General features: G+C 34.7%; 1 protein-coding gene across 2 annotated transcripts in view; it reads right to left on the minus strand.

The window, feature by feature from the left end:
* Window positions 1-23510, minus strand: part of KIAA2026 (KIAA2026 ortholog) — a 132214-nt gene that overhangs the window by 15727 nt on the left and 92977 nt on the right. For both annotated transcript variants that reach the window (XM_049634406.1, XM_049634398.1), the window contains one exon: window positions 11563-11678. In XM_049634406.1, coding sequence (XP_049490363.1) covers window positions 11563-11678 — 116 coding nt within the window. The remainder of the gene's footprint in view (window positions 1-11562; window positions 11679-23510) is intronic.

The raw sequence follows: 23510 nt of genomic DNA on the forward strand, positions 1-23510 counted from the left end.
TGTGATCACTATGAGTTCCTTTTAACATAGAAATATTATAGCTATGTTTCCATAAAACAATGGAGAGATGAAAACATTTCCAAAGACACATAATTTAGAGATCCTCTATTATTCCTCTTGCTTTCAACTGAATTTCTCTATTCTACCACTAACCTTTACCTTATTTCATTTTGTTTAAAAAAGAAATGGGGGTGCCTGGGTGGCTCAGTCCATTAAGCATCGAGTCTTGATTTTGGCTCAGGTCATGATCTCAAGGTTTGTGGGATTTGAGACCTGCATCGAGCTCTGTGCTGACAGCAGAGCCTGCTTGGGATTCTCTCTCTCTCTCTGTTCTCTCTGCTCTCTCTCTCTCTCACTCTCAAAATAAATAAATAAATAAACACTGAAAAAGATCTGAACATATATTCTCCAATTTATTTTTACTACAAATTCTTATTTAAGTATACTGAAGCTTAAGTCTCACCTCTGTCACTTAATAGCTGTGAGACTTTGGGGAAGCTCCTTAAACTTTCTTTTTATTTTAAGCTTATTTATTTATTTTGAGAGAGAGAAAGAGAAAGAAAGAAAGAGAGCAAATGAGTGCGTGCAAGTGGGGGAGGGGCAGAGAGAGTGGGAGAGAGAGAGAATCCTAAACAGGCTCCTCGCTCAGACACAACCTGATGCAGGGCTCAATCTCATGACTGTGAGATCATGCTCTGAGCCAAAATTAAGAGTCAGATGCTTAACCAACTGAGCCACCCAGGCACCTAGCACCTTTAACTTTCTAGCATCAGTTTACTTTTTTGTATAATGGGGATAATAATAGTACTTACCTCACAGTATGTGTGGCACATAGAATAATTGTAAAATTAATCTCCTTTTAGAAATATCTTCATGGGGGTTGTATGAAATTCCTCCCTTCTCAGCCCTCTTCTTTGTCTCAGCTGTTTTGTTTTATTTTATTTACAGGGAAAATAGAAGCTGGGGCACCTGAGTGGCTCAGTCCATTAAGCATCTGACTTCGTGAGTTCAAGCCTTGTGTCGGGCTCTGTACTGACAGCTCAGACCCTGGAGCCTGCTTCGGATTCTGTTTCCTTCTCTCTCTGCCCCTCCCCTGCTTACGGTCTGTCTGTCTCTCTCTCTGTCTCTCAAAAATAAACAAACATTAAAAAAAGAAGAAGAAAATAGAAGCAGACAAGAACTTTCATATGCTCTTATCTCATCTGCCACTTATGACCTTCATTTGTACTCATATTCTGTCTTCCTATTTAAGCTAATGCCTCCATTTATGCATCCTCTCTCATCTATCCAATAATATTCTACCAAATGTCTCTTCCTTTCCCTGAGTCCATTTTTGCCTATTAGATCATTTTCACCAGTATACAGAAAGTTATTTCCCCATTAATTAAAACAAATAACAACAAAAAACCAAAGCACCTTCTCTTGACTGCAACTTGTCCTTCCAGCTACTGCCCTATTTATCTGCTCCACTTTATGATAAAACTTCCTCTCCCCTAATTCTCTTGAACAGACTTCTATGACTTTTACCCACTACTCTACCAACACAGCTCATCAAGGTCATCAATGATTTCCATGTTGCCAAATTCAAAATTAATTCTCAGGCCTCATCTTTTTCAATCTATCACAAGCAGCCCTCCTTTTTGAAATTATTTTCTTTACCTGGCTTCCAAGACACCCCGCTTTCTCTTGGTTATCCTACCTTACTGAACATTCCTTCTCAGTCTCTTCTGCTGAGTCCTATTCCTCTCCACCATCTCTAAATGTTGGAATGCCCCAGGGCCCGGTCTCTCTTTTTCTCTATCTATGCTCACATTCTAGGTGATTTCTACCAGTCTCATAGCTTAAATATAATCTATATCCTGACAACCCTAAATTTATGCCTCCAGTCTGGTTTATTCCCTTGAACAGGGACTCATACACTAAACTGTCTACTCAATTAAGCCCAATTAGATGTCTAAAAATCATATCAAACTTCACATGTTGAAATCCAAACTCCTGAATCCCTGCCCTGCAAACCTGCTACTCCTTTAGTTTCCCTTATCTAAATTAATGGCAATTCCATTATTCCAGTTGTTTAGACCAAAAATAGAACATCAACTTTTTACTCTTCCTCTTCTTCTTCTTCTTTTTTTTTTTGACACTTTATATCCAATGTTTAAGAAAATTCTACCTATCCTACTTTCAAGATACATCCAGAATCCAACCACCCCTTGCCATCTGAATAGCTGTTAAGGAGAATCATGAAAAACAGGTGACCACCAATTGACCCATGAGTTGGACCCAGGCACTCAAAGGCTTCTCATTCCTTCCCCCACCCTTGGAATGCAGGTTCTACTTGCCTTTCCTGCCCCCCAGAGACTGCTCCAAGAACACAGCCTTGAGATAGTGATGTGATGTTGAAAATACCTACACGATATATATGTGATTGCATCTAAGTAAGGCCTCCTTATATGAACTTTTAAGATCTGGTGGGCAGGTGCAGAGATCCATTTGTCTTGCTGCTGCTCAAGACAAGCCTTATCAAATGTAATTTCCTTTTACTTACTCAACCTGCCACCTACGCACCTGGAGTGGCCTGTTTCTTCTTTTGGTCTCTCCCTGCCCTCTGAATACAGACGCCAGTTTCAGATTACACCAGGGAAACTCCTTAAGAGGGTTACAGACCAGTAACCACTATCCTGTTCCAAGCCATCATCGTTTTTGTTTTTGCCTGGATTATTGCTTTTTGTAATTGAATTCCCTGTCATCCCACTACACTAATCTCAGCATGACAGGTAGTGTGAGTGCTTTAAAACATAAGTCAGATCAGGTCCTTCCTCTGCTTAAAACCATTCAATGGTGTCTTATTTCAGAGTAAAAACAAAAGTCCATTAAGACTTACATGATCTGGATACTGTTCCCTATACTTCTCTGATATCTTGACTCTTAGCCTTTTAATCCTCACTCACTCAGCTCTGGATACACCTGTGAACCTTTGCATTTCTTCTACATGCCAAATATGAGGCCAACCTTAGGGCTTCTGCATCTTCTTTTCCTTCAGATATCCATGTGGCTCTCTTCCTCATTTATTTCAGGTCTCTGAATATCAACTCATCAGGGAAGCTTTCCCTGACACCCTACAAAAGAGCAATCATCATCTCATCCAAACCAGGCATTTCCTATTCTCCTTACCGTAATTTAATTTTCTTCATAGTACATATCACTAACTGACATTTTGAGCTTGTCTGTTTCTTCCGAGAATGTACACCACAGATGAAGTCAGAAATCAATAATAGAAGGAAAACTGGAAAATCCACAAATTTGTGGAAATTTAATAACACACTATTAAACAACTAATGGATTAAGGAAGAAATTATTTTAAAAAACCTGGAAAATACTTATACATAATGGAAATGAAAACACAACATAGTAAAACAATGGGACACAGTGGGGGGAAAAACAGTGCTAAGGGGGAAATTTAGAGCTCTAAAGAAATGTTTACACTAAAAAACAAGAAACATTTCAAATCAACGACCTAACTTTATAACTTTAGAAATTCAAAAAAGAAAAACAAACTAAACCTAAAGCTAATGGAAGGAAGGAACTAAGATATCAGAGGTAAACAATATAGAGAATAGAACAACAATAGAGAAAAATCAATGAAACCAAAATTTCCTTCTTTTAAAAGATCAACAAAATTAACAAATCTTTATCTAGATCAACTTAGAAAAAAAAAAAGAGAGAAGACTCAAATTAGGAAAATCAGAGATAAAAGTGGGGCCATTACAACCAATCCCATAAAAATAATAATTAGAATGTTATGAAAAATTGTATGCCACCAAATTGGATAATTTAGATGAAATAGACAAATTTCTAAAATCAAAAACCTACCAGGATTAAGTTACAAGGAAACAGAAAATCTGAATATGCCTGTAACTATTAAAGGAGAATGAATCATTGATTCAAAAGTCTCTCAACACAGAAAAGTTTGGATCTAATGCACTCACTGGTGAAATCTACCAAACATTTAAGAACTAATACCTTTCTTTTGCAAACTTTTCCCCCAAAAAACTGAAAAGTAAGAAAAACTTCCTAATTCATTCTTTGAGGCCAGCATGACGCTAATGCCAAAGCCTGACAAGGACACTACAAAAAAAACTAGACAAGTATCTCTTTTTTTTTCTTTTTTGTCCCATTTTAATTCCAGTTAGTTAACAATTAGTGTTACATTAGTTAAGATGTACAATATAGTGCTTCAACAATTCAATACATCATCCTGGTGCCCATCACTACAAGTGCACTCCATAATCGCCATCACATTTTTAACCCATCCTCTACCCTCCTCCCATGTAGTAACCATCAATTTTTCTCTATAGTTGAGTCTGTTTCCTGGTCCGTCTCTCTCTATATATAGATGTAGATATATAGATATAGATAGATTTCTCCTTTGCTTATTTTGTTTCTTAAATTCCACATGAGTGAAATCATATGGTATTTGTCTTTTTCTGACAGTTTGATTAGCATTATACTCTCTAGCTCCATCCATGTTACTGCAAATGACAAGATTTCCTTCTTCTTTATGGCTGAATAATATTCCATTGTGTGTGTGTGTGTGTGTGTGTGTGTGTGTGTGTGTGTGTATGCCACTTCTTCTTTATCCATTCATCAATTAGTGAACACCTGGGATGCTTCTGTATCTTTGCTACTGTAAATAATGTTGCTATAACATAGGGATGCCTGTATCACTTTGAATTAGTGTTCTTGTATCCTTTGGGTAAATACCCAGTAGTGCCATTGCTGGATCATCATTTTTAACTTTCTGAGGAGCTTCCATACTGTTTTCAACAGTACCTGCTCCCACTGACACTGTAAGAGGATTTCCCTTTCTCTGCAACCTTGTCAACACCTGTTGTATCTTATGCTGTTGATTTTAGCCATTGTGACAGGTGTGGGGCAATATCTCATTGTAGTTTTGATTTGCATTTCCCTGAAGGTAAGGGATGATGAACATCTTTTCATACGTCTCTTTGCTATCTGGATGTCTTCTTTGGAGTAATGTCTGTTGATGTCTTCTGCCTACTGTTAACTGGGTTATTTGTTTTTTGGGTGTTGAGTTGTATAAGTTCTTGAGTTGTATAAGTTCTTTATATATTTTGGATACTACCCCTTTATCAGATGTGTCATTTGCAAATATCTTCTCTTATTTAGTAGGTTGCCTTTTAGTTTTGTTGACTGTTTCCTTCCTTGTGCAGAAGCTTTTTATTTTGATGTTGTCCCAATAATTTATTTTTTCTTTTTAGGTTTTTTAATGTCCCAAACATTTATTTTTTCTTTTTGGGTCTTTTGATGTTGTTCCAATAATTTATTTTTTCTCTTTAGGTCCTTAATCCACTTTGAATTTAGTTTTGTGTATGGTGTAAGAAAGGAATACGGTTTCCTTCTTTTGCATGTTGCTGCCCAGTTTTCCCAATACCATTTGTTGAAGAGACTATCCTTTTCCCATTGGATATTTTTTCTTGCTTTATCAAAGATTACTTGACCAAAAAACTGTGGGTTCATTTCCATTTCAATACCATTCCCTTGATCTATGTGTCTATTTTTGTGTCAGTACAATAAATACTGTTTTGATTACTACAGCTTTGTTAATATAACTTGAAGTCCAGAATTGTGATGCCTCCAGTTTTGTTTTCCTTTTTCAAGACTGTTTTGGCTATTCAGAATATTTTGTGATTCCATGCGATTTTAGGGTTGCCTGTTCTAGGTCTGTAAAACATGTTATTGGTATTTTGATTGGGATTGCATTAAAGGTGTAAATTGCTTTTTGAAGTACAGACATTTTAACAGTACTTGTTCTTCCAATCCTTGGGCATGGAATGTCTTTCCATTTCTTGGTGTCTTCAATTTCTTTCATCACTGTTTTATAGATTTCAGAGTACAGGTCTTTTACCTCTTTGGTTAGGTTTATTCCTGGGTATCTTATTATTTTTGGTGCAATTGTAAATGGGATTGATTCCTTAATTTCTCTTTCTGCTGCTTCATTATTGGTGTATAGAAATGCAACAGATTTCTGTATATTGATTTTGTATCCTGTGGCTTTACTAAATTTGTTTAGCAGTTCTAGTCATTTTTTTAGTGGAGTTTTTGGGCTTTCTATATATAGTATCATGTCATCTGCAAATAATGAATGTTTTACTTCTTCCTTGCCAGTTTAGATGCCTTTTATTTATTTTTGTTGTCTGAGACCGCTGTGGCTAGGACTTTCAGTACTATGTTGAATAAGTGGTGAGAATGGACATCCTTGTCTTGTTTCTGACCTTAGGGAGAAAAATTTGTTGAAGGTTTTTTACCATGAATGATGTTGTATTTTGTCAAATGCTTTTTCTGAATCTACTGAAATGATCCTATGGTTCTTATCTTTTCTCTTATTGATGTGGTGTATTACGTTGACTGGTTTGCAACTATTAAACTACCACTACAACCTAGGAATAAATCACATTTGTTTCTGGTGAATGATCTTCTTAATATATTGTTGAATTTGGTTTGTCAGTATCTGTTGAGGATTTTTACATATATGTCAATCAGGGATATTGGCCTGTAGTTATCTTTTTTAGTGGTGTGTCTACCTGGTTTTGTTATCAGGGTAATCCTGGCCTCATAGAATGAATTTGGAAGTTTTCCTTCCTTTTCTATGCCCTGGAGTAGTTTGAGTAAAACAGGTATTAATTCTTCTTTAAATATTTGGTAGAATTCACCTATGAAGTCATCTAGTCCTGGAGTTTTTTTGTTGGAAATTTTTTGATTATTCATTCAATTTCTTTCCTGGTTATCAGCCTGTTCAAATCTTCTATATCCTCCTGTTTCAGTTTTGGTAGTTTATAGGTTTCTAGGAATTTATCCATTTCTTCTTGGTTGTCCAATTTGTTGGCATGCAGTTTTTCCATAATATTTTCTTATAATTATTTGTACTTCTGTGGTGTTGGCTGTTATTTCTCCTCTCTCATTTGTGATTTTATTTGAGTTCTTTCTGTTTTTTCCCTGATAAGCCTGACTAGATTTTTATCAATTTTAATTGTTTGTTTGTTGTTCTTTTTCTCACTCCCTTAGATGTAAGGTTAGGTTGAGATTTTTCTTGCTTCTAATTGAGCCCTTTATTTCTGCTTTCTTATTCCTTATCTCTGTATTAAGGGTCTCACTCATGTCTTCCACTCTCTTCTCAGGTCCACTGAGTATCCTTATGATCACTGCTTTAAATTCTCTATCAGGCATATTACTTATATCTGTTTGGCTTAGATCTCTGGCTGTGGCCTTGTCCTGTTCTTTCATCTGGGATAAGTATCTCTGTCTCCTCATTTTGTCTGCCTCTCTGGGTCTGTTTCTCTGTGTTAAGAAAAGCAGCTATGTCTTCTGCTCTTGAAAGAAGTGACTTTATGAAGAGGAGGTTCTGGAGTGTCCTGCAGTGCAGTGTCCCCTATTCACCAGAACCTGGCACTTCAGGAGAATGTCCTATGTGTATTGCTTACTGTAATGTCCAAATCACTTTTCCTTTCAGAGCAGTCGTCTGCGCTGACCCTCTGCCTGTTGTGGGCTATGCTTACTCTGTGGTATTAGTGGGACTCAGGCCGACCAGCTCTAAGAGGGGAGAGCTCACCAGGGAACCTGCAAGTGGGCAATCGGTGTTAGCGAAATTATATTGGGCCACTAGTCCTCTGCAGGATCTCTCAAAGCGCTATGGCTGTGGGGGATGTGAAGCTGGTCTGGGCACAAGATGATGGCTGGGCATGGCCTGCAGCAGCAGATATGCACCTGGAGTCTGGGCAGGGTACCTATGCAACTTTAACAAAACTTGCCCTGAGTGCTGGGTCGAGGCTACAGGTATCTGTGCAGCTTTGTCTCCTATGGCTGGTTCTATGTTTATCCTGAGGGTCAGGGAGGAAAATGGTGCCTGCCAGCTTCCTCATTTTGAAAAAAGTTCACCAAGTCTAAAATCATTATGAACAGATCTGTTTCCTGTTTGCCCCTGGCGTTGTGTAAACTGCTGTTTTTATGTTGCCTCTCTGCACAGGCTGTTATCTCTTTAAAGGCAGGAACCCAGCAGCTATCACTTACCCTCCTGGCTCACCCAGTGCTTAGTCAGCAGACTTTTAAAGCTCCAGGCTCCAATTCCCACTGGTTTTACAAACTCATGGAATTCAGCCCCTCTGGTTTTTAAAGCCAAACATTATGGGAATTAGTCTTCCCCATTGTGAGCTCCCTGGCAGAAGTACCTGTTTCTTTACCCTCTCTGTGTACACAGTCCTTTCCCTCCTGCAGGCAGCCTCCCTCTACATTTTGGACTTCCCTAAACTTTCAGATGCAGCTTCTTCTCTATATTTAGTTGTGGAGTTTGGTCTGCCAGTCTTCAGATTGCTCTCTGATTTATTGACTTGGGTGGATGATATCTAGCTGTAAACATGGGATGGTGTGAGCTCAGGATCCTTCTACTCTGCCATTGTTCCCATGCTCCCACAGACCAGTATCTCTTATAAACACTGATGCAGAAATCCTCAACAAAATATAAGCAAATGGAATTCTGCAGCATACTGAAAGGACCTGAACAAATGGGATTTACTGCTAGAATGCAAGGATAGTTCAACATATGAAAACTGATTAATGTAACATACCACATTGACACAAGAAAGCAAAGAAACCACATGATCATCTCAATCATTGCAGAAAAAGCATTTGACAAAATTCATCATTCTTTCATGATAGAAACACTCAACAAATAGAAGGAAGCTATCTCAATGTAAGAAAAGCCATAAGGAAAACCCATAGTGAACATCACACTCAATGATGAAAGACTGAAATCTTTTCCTTCTAAGTTTGGGTAGAAGGCAAAGATACTCACTTTTGCTACTTCTATTCAACACAGGACTAGAAGTTCTAGACCAAGGGGTGCCTGGGTGGCTCAGTTGGTTGAGTGTCCGACTTCAGCGCAGGTCATGATCTCATGGCTTGTGAGTTTGAGCCCTGCATCGGGCTCTGTGCTGACAGCCCAGAGCCTGGAGCCTGCTTCCGATTCTGTGTCTCCCTCTCTCTCTGCCCTTAACCCACTCGCATTCTGTCTCTGTCTCTCTCAAAAATAATAAACAAACATTAAAAAAAAAAAAAAAAAAGAAGTTCTAGACCAAGCATTACGCAGGAAAAAGAAAAGGCATCCAAATTGAAAAGAATAATCTTTTCACAAACAACATGATCTTACATGTAGAAAACCCTACAGAGCCACAAAAAAAATTGATAGAACTAACTAAATGAGTTTAGCAAAGTAGCAGGATACAAAGTCAACACACAAGAATCAGTTGCATTTCTATACAGTAACAATGATCAATCTGAAAAGCATCTTAAAACAATTCCATTTTTAATAGCATAAAAAAGAATAAAACATTTAGGAATTAATCAAGGATGTGAGAGACCTGTACAATGAAAAGTACAAAACACTGGAGAGAGAGATTAAAGATGACATAAATAAATGGAAACACATCCATGTTTATGGATTAGAAGACTTAATATTTTTAAGATGTCAATACTACCCAATGGGCTCTACAGATTCAAGGCAATCCCTATCAAAATCCCAATTGTATTTGTTACAGAAATAGAAAAACCTATTCTAAAACTCATATGGCATCTCAAGGGACTTGAGCCAAAACAATCTTGAAAAATAAAAACAAAGTTGGAGTGCTCACACTTCCTGGTTTCAAAACTTACTACTAAACTTACTAATAATTTCTTGGGAATTACACCAAAGGCAGAGGCAACAACAAAAAAAGACAAACTGGACCTTATGAAAAATTTCAAAAATTGCTCATCAAAGGCACTATCAACAAAACAGAAAGATAACACACAGAATGGAGGGAAACATTTGTAAGTCATATACCCAATAAGGGATTAATAGCCAGAATATACAAGGAATTCCTAAAAATCAACATAAATCAACAAGCAGATTCAAAAATGGGCAAAAAACTTAAATAGCCATTTCTCCAAAGATATGTAAGTAACCAATAAGCACATGAAAAGATACCCATTTTATTTCAATATTATTAATCATTAGGTAAATACAAATCAAAAGTACAAAAATATACCACCTAGTGCTCATTAGAATGGTTACTAGTAAAAAACAAAAACAAAAACAAACAAACAAACAAACAAAACCCAGAAAATAACAAATGTTGGTGAGGATGTGGAGAAATTGGGATCCTTGTGCATTGTTGGTGGGAATGGAAAACTGTACAGTCACTTGGAAAAGAGTATGGTGGTTCCTTAAGAAATTAAAAATAAAACTACCCTACAACCCAGCATTGCACTACTAGGTATTTATCCAAAGGGTATGAAAATGTTGATTCAAAGGGGCACACGCACCCCAACGTTTATAGCAGTGCTATCAATGACAGCCAAATTATGGACAGAGCCCAAATACAAATGTCCATCAACTAATAAATGGATAAAGAAGATGTGTGTGTGTCTGTGTGTATGTGTGTGTGTGTGGTGGAATATTACTCAGTGATCAAAAAGAATGAAATCTTGCCATTTGCAACAACATGGATGGAACTAGAGTGTATTATGCTAAATACACTGAATATGCTGAAATAAGTCAGTCGGAGAAAGATAAATATCATATGATTTCATTCTTATGTGGAATTTAAGAAACAAACAAGATCAACATAGGGGAAGGGAAGGAAAAATGAAATAAAGTAAAAACAGAGAGGGAGGCAGACCATAAGAGACTCTTAAATACAAAGAACAAACTGAGGGTTCATGGAGGAGCCATGGGTGGGGGATGGGCATTAAGGAGGGCACTTGTTGGGATGAGCACTGGGTGTTATGTATGTAATTGATGAATCACTGGATTGTACTCCTGAAACCAATACTACACTTCACGTTAACTACTTGAATTTAAATAAACAAATAAATAAAACAAATAAAATAAAATAAAAATAGAATTACCACATGATCCAGCAATTCCACTTCTAAGTATATACCCAAAAGAAGTGAAAGCAGTATCTTGAAGAGATATTTGTACACCCATGTTCTTGGCAACATTATTCATAATAGCTAAAACATGAAAACCACCCAAGCATCCACTGACAGATAAATAAGCAAAATGGTATACACACACAATGAAATACTGAGCCTTAAAAAGGAAGGAAATTCTGACATATGCTACAACATGAATGAACCTCGACAATATTATGCTAAGTGAAAGAAGATAGTCACAAAAACACAAAAATATAAATGCTGTGTATTACATGAGGTACTTAAGAGCAGTCAAATAATATAGACAAAGTAGAATGGCGGTTGTGAGGGGTGGGTGGGAAGGAAAATAGGGACTTATTTAATAGGTACAGTTTCATTTTTACAAGATAGTAGGGTTCTGTTTAAACAGCACTACTTTTTCAGGGCTTAGAAGTGCCTTGCACACAGCAGGCACTCAAAAATAACTGTTGAATTATAAATCAATGGAAAAATACCAAATGATTCCAGAACATCTTCCCATAATCACAAGTTAAGAGCCCTAAAATAAGTAAAACGTTATAAAGCTCAAAGTACCTGTTTCTTTGAAAAGCTTTCATCAACTTTGGTTCCCATGGCAGCAACTCATTTAAAAGACGTATCAATGTACCATGCAATTCTTTTACAGCTTGCCTCCGATGATACCATTTGCCCTAAAAACACAATATTAAAGTAAATCCTTTAGATTTAATCTAAAAGTGAATGTCAAGCCTTATTTTCTGAGTAAAACACAAAATAAAACACCAATACTTATCAAATGAGTATATCTTTTTTAGAAGGTTGCAGAAAGAGGAAAAATATTCTGTAATAAATTTATAATATTTTAAAGATTCTCAATTCTACTAGAGAAATCTAAAACCTATTTAATCAAACAAGGAGACGAAATTTTTTTTTACGTTTTTAATTGGGTCAACTGTAAATATTTTAATAAGTCATTTCTAAATACATGTAAAAATACAAACATTCATAAAAATTCACTAAATATGTAAATGATATGGTTCACTTCTGTAAAGTTTTTGTAATTATCCCAAAGAGTGGGAAAAAAGAGAAAAAAGTCAGGATTGTTATATTCAAGCACAGTCTTAACAAACTTCCTTAGGAAGTTTTACAATTATTTTTACTTAAAAATATTTCCACCACAGACAAACAGATAAGTGGTCATAATTTTCAACACTATAATGCTACAGCTACACTGAGTTAATAATTACTGACGCCCCCTCTCCATTTGTTAAGTATTATCCAAAGTATTTAACTCATATATCTATCTCTATTTCTATCTATCTGTATCTCTATCTAGAAGGGGAAAAGGAGGAAGGGAAAAGGAGGAGGAAAGTGAGGAAGAGAAGGAGGGGAAAGAATGGAGGGGTTGAATGAGCATGAGAGTACACATGTACTTTAGTGTTATGAAAACCTTTCTAATGTATGTGCCTTTTTAGTCTCACTTAACAAATGAAACTAAGGCTGAGAGATTAAATGACTTGTTTAAGGTCCTATGACTTGAATCCAGATCTACCTTATGTTGAAGTACAAGTTCTTAGAGCTACATCACTCTACTCTACTACATCACTCTACTCTACATGTCTACTCTTAAGAGCTGTATTGCATAAATTCAATGACATAGGTTATAAAAACCATTAGTAAAGATACACTTCACCAGTACCCATAAAATTATTCAAATACCATAGGAACAATAAGGTTACAGAAGTTATATCGTTAGGTAGCCAACTCCCCCCTTTTCCACAATGTTAGTGTATACCTATCACCATCACCATCTTCATCATCATCATCATCACTACCATCTTCATCATTTGCTGCTCTATAACCATGTGGTATTTCTTTTTTTTTGTTGAGATATAATTCATATACCATATAGACCACTCATTTTTTTCTTTTGTAACAAAAAATACACAACTATATATACTGTGGATCACAATTAACATGCAAAAATTAGACTTCATCTCATAGCAACTATTGAGTTAATTTACCACATATGTAGAACACTACGGCAGAAAAATAACCACTTCCTAAAGCAAAATGTATTCTGAATCTGTGCATAAATTTCCCAATTTTATATATATATATATATATATATATATAACCGTCAACATTTCAGCCACTTACTGAAATGTGAAATTTATCTATGTATGTGAAATTTTAGTCACAAACATAAATGATGAATAGTGTAGTTCCTACTCCAACAGAATTTATTCATGTAGAAATAAACAAGTACATTTTTGCTTCTGAGGTTTTTATATCTTGGAAGGGAATTGTTTATTAGAAGAGTAGGAAGATTTGGGATTACATGTGTGCACATAATGAGTATGGAACCTAGGCTCAATGATTAACCCTTATCTTTTTAATGGCATGACAAATCAGAGTATTGTGAAAAAATTTCAAGGAAAGTAATTATTTCATATATTGTTTATATATTATATCAATCGTTATATCAATTGTATCAATCATTTATATGATATATTATATCAATTATATTTCATATAATAAACTAGACAGACTTTTCTTCTTGTCAAATGCTTTCTCAAAGGACTCAACAGTAAGTTATATCTCAAAAGTTTATTTTCTCAAAAAAAAAAAGGGGTTAGAAAATAGTATAAAGTGCTTATTCTAACCCATGAAAACTATTAAACAATAAACAATACTTTTATCTAGGGAGAGGTAAATGAGGAAGATGAAAAGGCAGATGACAGACAGTCACCCTAAATCCTTTGTGGAATGAGGTAGTACTCTCAGTTAAAAAAAAAAAAAAAAAAAAAAGGTAGAGATTCTTTTTTTTTTTTTTTTTTCTTTAACAGGGCATACAACAGCATTATTTCTCAACTTTTTAACTACTACTTGGCTCAAAAATGAAATGGTAAGAATAGAGGCAGAAAGACGAAAGGCATGAGTAATGAAGGTTCAGGGAGACTATCATCTTTGTGTTATATTTAGTTGGAGAAGTGTTAAAAGACTAGAGAGCACCAGGCATTCTCTTTTTTTCTTTCAATTTTTCTTTATAATTTTTATTTAGTTTTGAGAGACAGAGAGAGAGAGAGAGAGAGAGGCAGAGAGGGAGACACAGAATCCGAAGCAGGCTCCAGGCTCTGAGCTGTCAGCACAGAGCCTGGCGTGGGGCTCAAACTTAGGAATCACGAGATCATTACCTGAGCTAAAATCAGACATTTAACTGACTGAGCCACCCAGGCACCCCGAGAGCACCAGGCATTCTGAAGTTTTTGTAACTGAGGGTTATATGGGGAAAGAATGGCAGATGCAGAATGAACCTGGGTAGTATGGCTTCTATCTGGATTAGTGTAGTGGTGATGGTGTGGGGAATGTAGAAGGATGAGCAGTATTGTGGGACCTTGAGACTAGGTAGATGAGGCAAAGGAATAGGAATCTGTGTAGCTGAATGTCATTATTTTAAGACATTTGTCAGCTGTGTTTGTGTCTCTATTAAATTATAGCATTAATTTTTGTAGAAAAGACATTAAAAAAGATCAGGAGAATTTTATCTTTTGATTTTGATTACTAAATTTTAATTAATCTAATGTCCAGAAAATATATTACTGAACTATCCAACTATATATACAGAGAAGGGATCATAAATATTAATCAGAGAATAGAATTCTAACTTTCATATAATTCTGTCTTATCTGCTGACCTGTTTGAAAATGCCTATAGCTTTCTAACTTTATATATGTTTTTTGGCCTTCTTCCCCTTTTTTAATATTGTATATTCTCAACTTGGGGTAGTGATGGTATGGTATTTCATTATTTAAAAATGCATATTTAATTATTATATATTTGGAAAACAAAAAGTCTATTATTCTCATAAAAGAAATTATAGAAAGAGTGATAAAAACTAGAAGATACATGTAAAGAATACAATGACCTCAATAAAGGATATCACTATATCCTGCCATGGGGTATGTGTGTCCACAGTTTTTATGTTTACCAAAAGGGGATACACATTTAAAAAAGTTCAGAATCACTGCACTGGGACTGGTATTTTAGGTAAGGTGATTTAACAACTTGACAGTAAAAAAGAAACTCACACTGCCTGTTTCATTTACCATCTTCTTTGGTCAATAAAAACCAAATGGAATTAATATAACGTGTCCCCTCCTACCTAGTGGTGGTCTTGGAGTGTCACAGTATACAATGAAACTAATATAAAGAGAAAAAAGTTACGAATTTTTAAAAGAAGTTAGAGATGGCAACCATCTGCCTTAACTTGGGTCTAATGTAAAAATTTATATAAAATCAAATATTTCCCGAATTTAAATCAGGTCGTTAACTAAAAGCTAGCAATAGCTTTTCTGACTGATCAGCTTTATTTACATATACAAAAAGGCAAAACTGAGAATAACTACTGCGTTTCTTCTAGGATGAAATTATTAAAGCTAAAGGGAAGGACGAGAACATAGACTCAGTGAAACACAGGGAAGTGCCTGTAGACAGAGGCAGACTTTCAGCTAGAATTCTAGCTCTTCTGAATGTTAAAATCCCTTCTTCCACACAATGCTGTCCCACTTGGCCTACAGACAATTCCTAAAGAATACGAGACTGTATTACCTAAGTACCTATCTTTACACGTAGGTGTCTCTGTAATGCAAAAATTAAAATCTATAAAATTTAGTTTATTTACAATATTACTTAAAATTATACTGTTCTAAAGTTTAAAACTGGACTAAAAAACACAGAAAACAGCAAATTCCTCATCTTCAAACACTTAAGAGAGAACATGGATGTAATAAAAATCAGAAAGGTTCTTACAATCTTTATCTGTAGATATCAACACAGAATTGAAAATAAAGACAGTAGGTATAGAAGGACTAGTAAGAGGTCATTTGTGAAACAGTGTTATAACTATTTCTCTAATAAAAAAATATTTTATAAGCTTTATGTACATAAATGTAGTCCTAACACTTTTTATAAACAGGTATGTGAAAAGGGGGAAGAATAAACTGTTTTTCATTTAATATTATTTTCATTTAATATTTCATTCAATATTAGAATTCTATTTTCAGGGATAAAAACTATCTTGTAAGATAATCCCAATGTATTATGTGAACTTAATAATGCAAACATTTACTGAAGGTCACGTTAAAAGAGAGTAATATTTTTCTTTTATGAATCTAATATAAAGTTTAACATAAAGTATGAATTTCAAGCATACACCATAGAGCCAAAGGCATTTAATATGGTCTAAATCTGAAGCTTACCTTTCAATACTTCTCATCCAATGTCCACAGCAGCTGCAGATTGCCAGCTCCCTTTCCATGAGATGCCCCAAATGTCAAACAATGGAGGTATTATAACCTCATAGGGATTACTACAAAAAGAACCTGGTCTATGGTTACAAGATAAAACTTTTATTATATTATGCAGTTTTATAAGTTTCTGAATAAGATACATTAATAACCTAAGGAACCATACAGGAAAAGAAACTTGAAAAAAAACTTACAAAACTACACAATATTATAAAATGAAAAGCTGAGTCTATGTGTGTGAAATGAGTGGGGAGGGAAACTTACCTTACAACTAAAGAACGATTCCATTCTGCTGCAGTAATCAGGGATGGGTATGACAGAACCAGCATAATGCTGGCTGGGGTGTTGCAAGGACAGGGAGTTGGCAATCTACTGATGCTGGAGACATTGGACACCTAAAAGAAGAACAAAAGGAAAACAAGTAAATTCTAGGTTCCTTACATGTCTCATCATCATGGATGTATTTTACACATTTTAATAATTGTAGATGCTTTGAATGTTAAACTTAGGTGAAAGTAACTTGTTTACACAAATCATCCTATTACTTATATAGATTTTCTTATAACATTATATGTAAACAAAATAGCTGTTGACAGCTATATGAAGAAAAAAATAAAATCATATATAAATATACAAAGAATGCTTTTATAAATTGAGAAGGTACTAATGTGTTAAGAACAGTAAAAAAAAAAGATGTATATAACAAAAACATCAATACTATTTTTCTATTTTTCTATACTCCTTTATTTATAAATGTTAGATCACAGAAACTGGACCATATGACAAAATATTTTTTTGTTACAGGCTTGGCTCTTGTCACATAAATTGTGACAAAGGATTGGAAAAGGGATTAAATAATATATTGAGCTTTTCAAATAAAATGCAAATAACTTTGAGAAAAGCTAACTGTACACAAAGGTGTCTCATTTAAAATCACTAGCAGTATCTGAAGGTAACTTGTAAATAATTTCAACTCCTATGTATAAAAACACAGCACAAATCAAATTAACTATAATTAAGTATATTAATAAACCAATTATTTGGCATTCTCCTTAGTCTAAATAATATTAAATGAAAAGGTAGTATTTACTTTTTCTTATTGCTTACCTAAATAAACTATCATCATACTCATGTATTCCTGCATACTCACAGTTTTAGGGGTAAAGTATTACATTCACCTTTTTGGTATACAGTCCCTTGGAAAAGTGCTAGTTTGACAGTATAGTGAAATATATGCATATTAACATCAGAAAAGTTAAAAGGTATTAACACTGCCAGAGGTTCTAATATGAACTATCTAATGCTAGTATTTTCTCTCATCCATTTTCACCTAAGACTAATTTAACAGAAAAAGGGGCACCTGGGTGGCTCAGTCGGGTAAGTGTCCGACTTTGTCTCAGGGCATGATCTCACAGTTCGTGGGTTTGAGCACTGCATCGGGCTCTGTGCTGACAGCTCAGAGCCTGCAGCCTGCTTCAGATTCTGTGTCTCCCTCTCTCTCTGCCCCTTCCCCACTCTGTCTCTGTCTCTCAAAATAAATAAACATTAAAAAAATTTTTTTTACAGACTAATTTAACAGAAGAAAAGCATTTGTACTTTATTTTAAAGGCATCTCACACTGAACAACATATACAACATGCCCATTATATATCCATAATAGCATTTAACTAGAAAGCATGAAAACAAACAACTGCATCAATGCTGAAAATTTACTGCAAATTTCAATGGCATTTAGTTTTGTAGAGAGGAAAACTGGGTAACAGATCATATTCCTAGTCAGGTAATTACTACTACTGGGGAAGAAAATCTAACAATATATATGTACAGATGGTATATAACCACTTTCATTTACAAAGAAGAACGAATTCTGGATTGGAAATTAACCACAGGTTGAGTATCTGAATTTGACCTTTTTCAAAAGTAGCAAGCAAATTTGGTGGTAGCAAATAAATTGATAAAATTTGATCAATCTATACCTGATATATCAGAAAGGTGGGTTCTCAAGCAATTCACTGCACAGTCTGAATCACTAAGCAATGCTACATTTGGTATCATCAGAGCATAAAAAAATTCCACATAAGTGACATGAAGATTGGGACTATCTGAAGAGCAAGGACAGTAACCTACTTATTTTTACTTTCTCAGGTTCTATCACAATGCCTAGCACAGAGTGGGCCTACAAAAAGTATTCAAACTACATAAGTAAATTTCTTATTTAACTGAGGTTTTCTGCTCAGATGCAAAAGATTTTTTAATTGAGGGAAATATGTCTTCTAGATTTTCTGAACACACAATGAATATAATTTAACTCTTGATGACTTGAATCATCATAAACAAATTATTGTGTTACATTTTAATACAATTACTCTCAGGGACTGTTCACATTTCTCTATGATCTGTATTTCTACATCAAATGATTATTGACTATATTTTTGGACTACCAAGACATACTCTTACAGGTTTTTCTAATTGCCTGTCAGTGTTTCATGCTACTGTCAATAAACCTGCCTTAAATTGCTCTTGTCCTAATTAAAAGCACCTACTACTACTTGTTAGCATCACATATCGTTTAAAAAGTATTTACAGGTAAGCCTTTTTCTATATTAAAAATAATTTTAATTCCAGTGTAATTAACATACTTTATATTAGTTTCAGGTGTACAAAATAGTGGTTCAACAGTCCACATATTACTCACATGCTCATCAAGTGTACTTTTTAAAAAATGTTTATTTATTTTTGAAGAACAGGTAGAGAGAGAGGGAGACACAGAATCTGAGCAGTCTCGAGGGTCCAAGCTGTCAGCACAGAGCCCGATGCAGGGCTCAAACCCACGAGCCGTGAGATCATGACCTGAGCCGAAGTCGGATGCTCAACCACCTGAGCCACCAGGTGCCCCAAAAGAAGTGTACTCTTAATCCCCTTCACCTCTTTCACCCATCCCCTCTACCTACCTCTCTCTCTGGTAACCATCTGTTTAGTCTCCTATAGTTAAGAGTCTGTTTTTTGGTTTGTTTCTTTTGTGCACTCTACACCCTCTATGCAGGCTCCTTTCTACTCTCTGCAGATTCTGAGTTGATCTTTCTTTAATATGTAATGTATCATTTTTTTCTTTTCCTAAAGTCTGGTAAAATGGTAGGGAAGTTCTATTACTGTTCAATTCTCTCAGTTTTTTTTTTTTGTTTGTTTTTTTTGTTTTTTTATATTTTTTACCAATTCACAAAATGCATTCAACTATTCTATCTTTAAATTTTGGGGTCTTTCCAAAGAGTTCAATATCTTCTGTAATATAAAAAGTTGGAATGATGTGAAGCTTATGGAGGGGTGCCTTAATCGCCCCAAAGATTTCAATTCAATTTTCCACAACTTTTGTCAGTGGAACGTAGTAACTATTAAATAGCTAATACAAATTTAGTTGGTGCTTTGAAACTTATTTGACATATAAACGTTAGTTATATCTGTGTGTGATATGTTAATTGAGAAGGGTTTAAGCCACACTATGAAGCTCTAGCTATAGAAGAATCTGTAACGTAGTTCAACTCTTCCTTTGAAGCTCACTTCAATTATCTGCCTGATATAAAAATACAAAATAACCCTTTTCCCTTTTAATTGCAACTTTCTTTTGAAGAAAAGGGGTTTTCAAGTAATTGTTTTTATGAAAGTTTCCCTAATGGGATTAAAACTATGCCAAACTGTAATTAAGTAGAAACAGTGAGCTCTATTAACAGGGGTTAAAATCCAGTTCTAGGTTGAGTAGTTATTAAAGGTCAAAAAAAAAAAAAATACCCAAAGAACAAGATTTACGATAGATATAAATATGGATAATGCATTCTTAGATAATTCAGTAATTAGTTGATTAAAGCTTTGTCTTACCAAATATTGCTCTGGTTCATATTTCCTGTCATCTAACTTTCTTTTCTATTATTTTGAGCATGTCAATTACCATCTGATTGTTCATAAAACACATATGTTTTCTATCTCGCCACTATACTCTCAAACAAGGGAAGTAAGCAGGTGTCTGGAGTGTTTGGTGACTTCTGAATTAACACTGCTTGAAAAGAAAAGATTAAGTCTTTCGTAAAAGGACAGAAGCTAGCTCAACTAACCCTGTTTAAAATTAAAAATTTATCCTCAGGGTTGGGAATAAAATCTTAAACTCTGTAAGTGGATTCTTTAAGGATAAGGACTATGTTTTAATCTCTGGACCCCTACCCAAGTTCCTGGTAGTATGCATAGCACACAGATGACAGTAAGGAAATACAAGCCTTATGAATAAGACTTGAACCTATAACTAAGATACATACAGAAACTTATTTTATCTGTTGCACAGGCCTTCCAGAAGGTTGTTTTATTTTTTTCAAAAATGTTTATTTATTTTGAGAGAGAGCACACACACATGTGGGTGAGGCGGAGAGGGAGAGAGAAAATCCCAAGCAGGCTCCACACTGTCAGTGCAGAGCCTGAGAGGAGGCTTGATCTCAAGAATTGTGAGATCATGACCTGAGCCAAAATCAAGAGTTGGATGCTTAACCACCTGAGCCATCTAAGTGCCCCCAAAAGGTCGTTTTAATTTTTTAAAAGCTTTACATATGACTAAAGACGTGATTCCCCCACCACAGCTGAGATAGTTTTCAGTTTTGTTAACCAATAGTTTACCAGAAAATCTAGAATAAGAAAATGATATATATAATGATGTAATTGTAAAAATTTAAGTATAATTAATTTTAAGGACAATTTAGAGATTATTGCAACCATATCTACAGGAAAAGCCATTAAATAAAGTTAATTAGGGCATATTCAGGACTCTGAAGGTATCTAATATTCTTTACACTCTAGTAAAATAGATTATGCACTCTCAACAGCTGGTTATAAAATAATTATGATTTGATGCTTCACTGTGAGCACATGGATATAGAATACAGAGAGGAGGGAAAAATCCCATAATCTTCCATTATAATAGAATTTCTGTTACAGGTGTTAGAAAGTGAGATTAAAATATAATAACCCTTGGCTGCATATTAAGGCTATACTACATGCAATTATGTTTTGGGGGTCCCGTATAAAGTCACATAACTTTTAAACATAATTTGACTATATTTTTCTATTTATCTGTTTCTACTCCTTACTGTATCTTCACTTTTTAAGAATATATTACAGCATCTTTCTAAAAATGAATAAAGAAAATACATATACAATCATGTTATTTGTAATTTCTTCATTTCCTATATAAAGGAAGGTAAAGGTAAATGGTGAATATACTTGAAACAGGTCATAAATCATAATAAATTGAAAACATCTGGATATGAAGCTAAGGTCAAGAATCTTTTTTAACTATCTGATGAACTATAAAGGGTAAATGTTAATACTAACATTCACAAGTTTCACCAAATGTGAGTCTGAATTAGAAGTATATGGTCTACTAAAAGTACTCTCAATTATGGGAGCGAGTATATGATTCCATTGATTTCTACCTAACTTTCAAAACATCAACTTATTTTCTCTCCATAATAAGTTGGCAGCAGCAGACAAAGCAAGGGAATAGGGCCCTTAGCAAATACAGGCTTATGCTGGGGTTTTGCAATTTCCACACAAATGACATTTGAGGCCAGATAATTTTTTATTGTGGGAGATTATCACGCGCATTATAGGATCATTATAATGTAGGATATTTTTAGCAGCATCACAGGCCTCTATCCATTAAGTGCCAGTACCACCTCTTCAACAACCAAAAATGTCTTTAGACATTGCCAAAAGTCTCCCAGGTGGGGAGAGGAATCATCTCTGATTGATAACCAGTGGCTTATACAGAACTCTGTGATCAAAAAAGGGGTGTCACCATCTCTGATCAAAGCTTCTAATTTCTCTAACGTTTGGTCTTGTTAATGTACACCCTTTGGTCAGGCAAGAGAAATATTATTATTGTATGATGAATTTAAATTATCTTAACATAATAAAGATTAATTTTATTCACTACTTGAATTCCTTTCCAATTCTTAACATGTCTTTTTATATATTATAATCATTAGTCACATATCATTTTATATATTTAAAAAACTTAACATTTCACAAATTATTTCCATGTAGTAACAATGACCTACAAATATTTTATTTTACTAGCTTTATGATACACTACTGTGTTAATACTGTTTGGTTAGACATCTTCCTACTGTTGGACATATAGGCTTTTTCCAAATTTCCACTATTAGAGGTAGTCTGCTCAACACACTATTGTGTAAATTGCTTTTGGAGATAGGGCATGAAATGGGGAAAGTAAAAGTTAAATTCCAAACAGGATTACAGGCTCAAATAGCAAGGCAGTTTTATAGCTTTTCTTATATATTGATCATGATATTTATCCTAAGTGTTGAGTTACTTAACTACTAAAAGATATATTAGAAAAGAAAAAAAAAAGTCTTGTATTTTAAATTTTAGTTTCTCTATATTGACAAGGCTATCATTCATCACTATATAATCCAGACAAGGTTTCTTTTCTTATAAAAAAATTTTTTTTTTTTTTTTTTTTTGCCAAATTGTTCACACTTTTCCTTATACCCAGTTTCTATAGGGATCTTTCCTTATTGAAGAAAACTAGGTTGAAACCTCTTTGAAAATCTAAATTATGATCTAAAACATAAGGAAATTAGGGAGATATGAAAAAGAGAAAAAGGTCAGATGAAAACGCAAAATATAACCACTTCTGATATCAGCCTGGCAAAATTTTCCAATTTTGACTGTTTAAAATTTTGACTGAAAGCAATACTAATATATTTCAAATACAACAGGATCAGGCAAATTTATCAATATCTGAGCTCTATCTTTCTGGAAAACTAATACATTTCCTCAATCTAAAAAGATATTTTCTGGGGCACCTGGGTGGCTCAGTTGGTTGAGCATCCAACTCTTGATTTTGGTTCAGGTCATGATCTCAGGGTTTGTGGGTTTGAGCCTTGTGTGCGTCAGGCTCTGCACTGACAGCATGGAGCCTGTTTGGAATTCTCTCTCTCCCTTGCTCTCTCTGTCCCTCCCCTTCTTCCCCTCTCTCTCTAAATAAATAAATATTTAAAAATTAAATAAGATAAAAATATAATTTCCAAATAGACAATGTGAATTTTATCTCTTGACTAAAAACACAAAATAAAAATAAAATGTTATGATTTTCTCCTTTAGCTCACTGAAGAATCCTATGATCTAAACAATAATGAGGAAAACAAAATTTAA

Source organism: Panthera uncia, chromosome D4 (assembly GCF_023721935.1).
Source record: "Panthera uncia isolate 11264 chromosome D4, Puncia_PCG_1.0, whole genome shotgun sequence".
Taxonomy (NCBI): domain Eukaryota; kingdom Metazoa; phylum Chordata; class Mammalia; order Carnivora; family Felidae; genus Panthera; species Panthera uncia.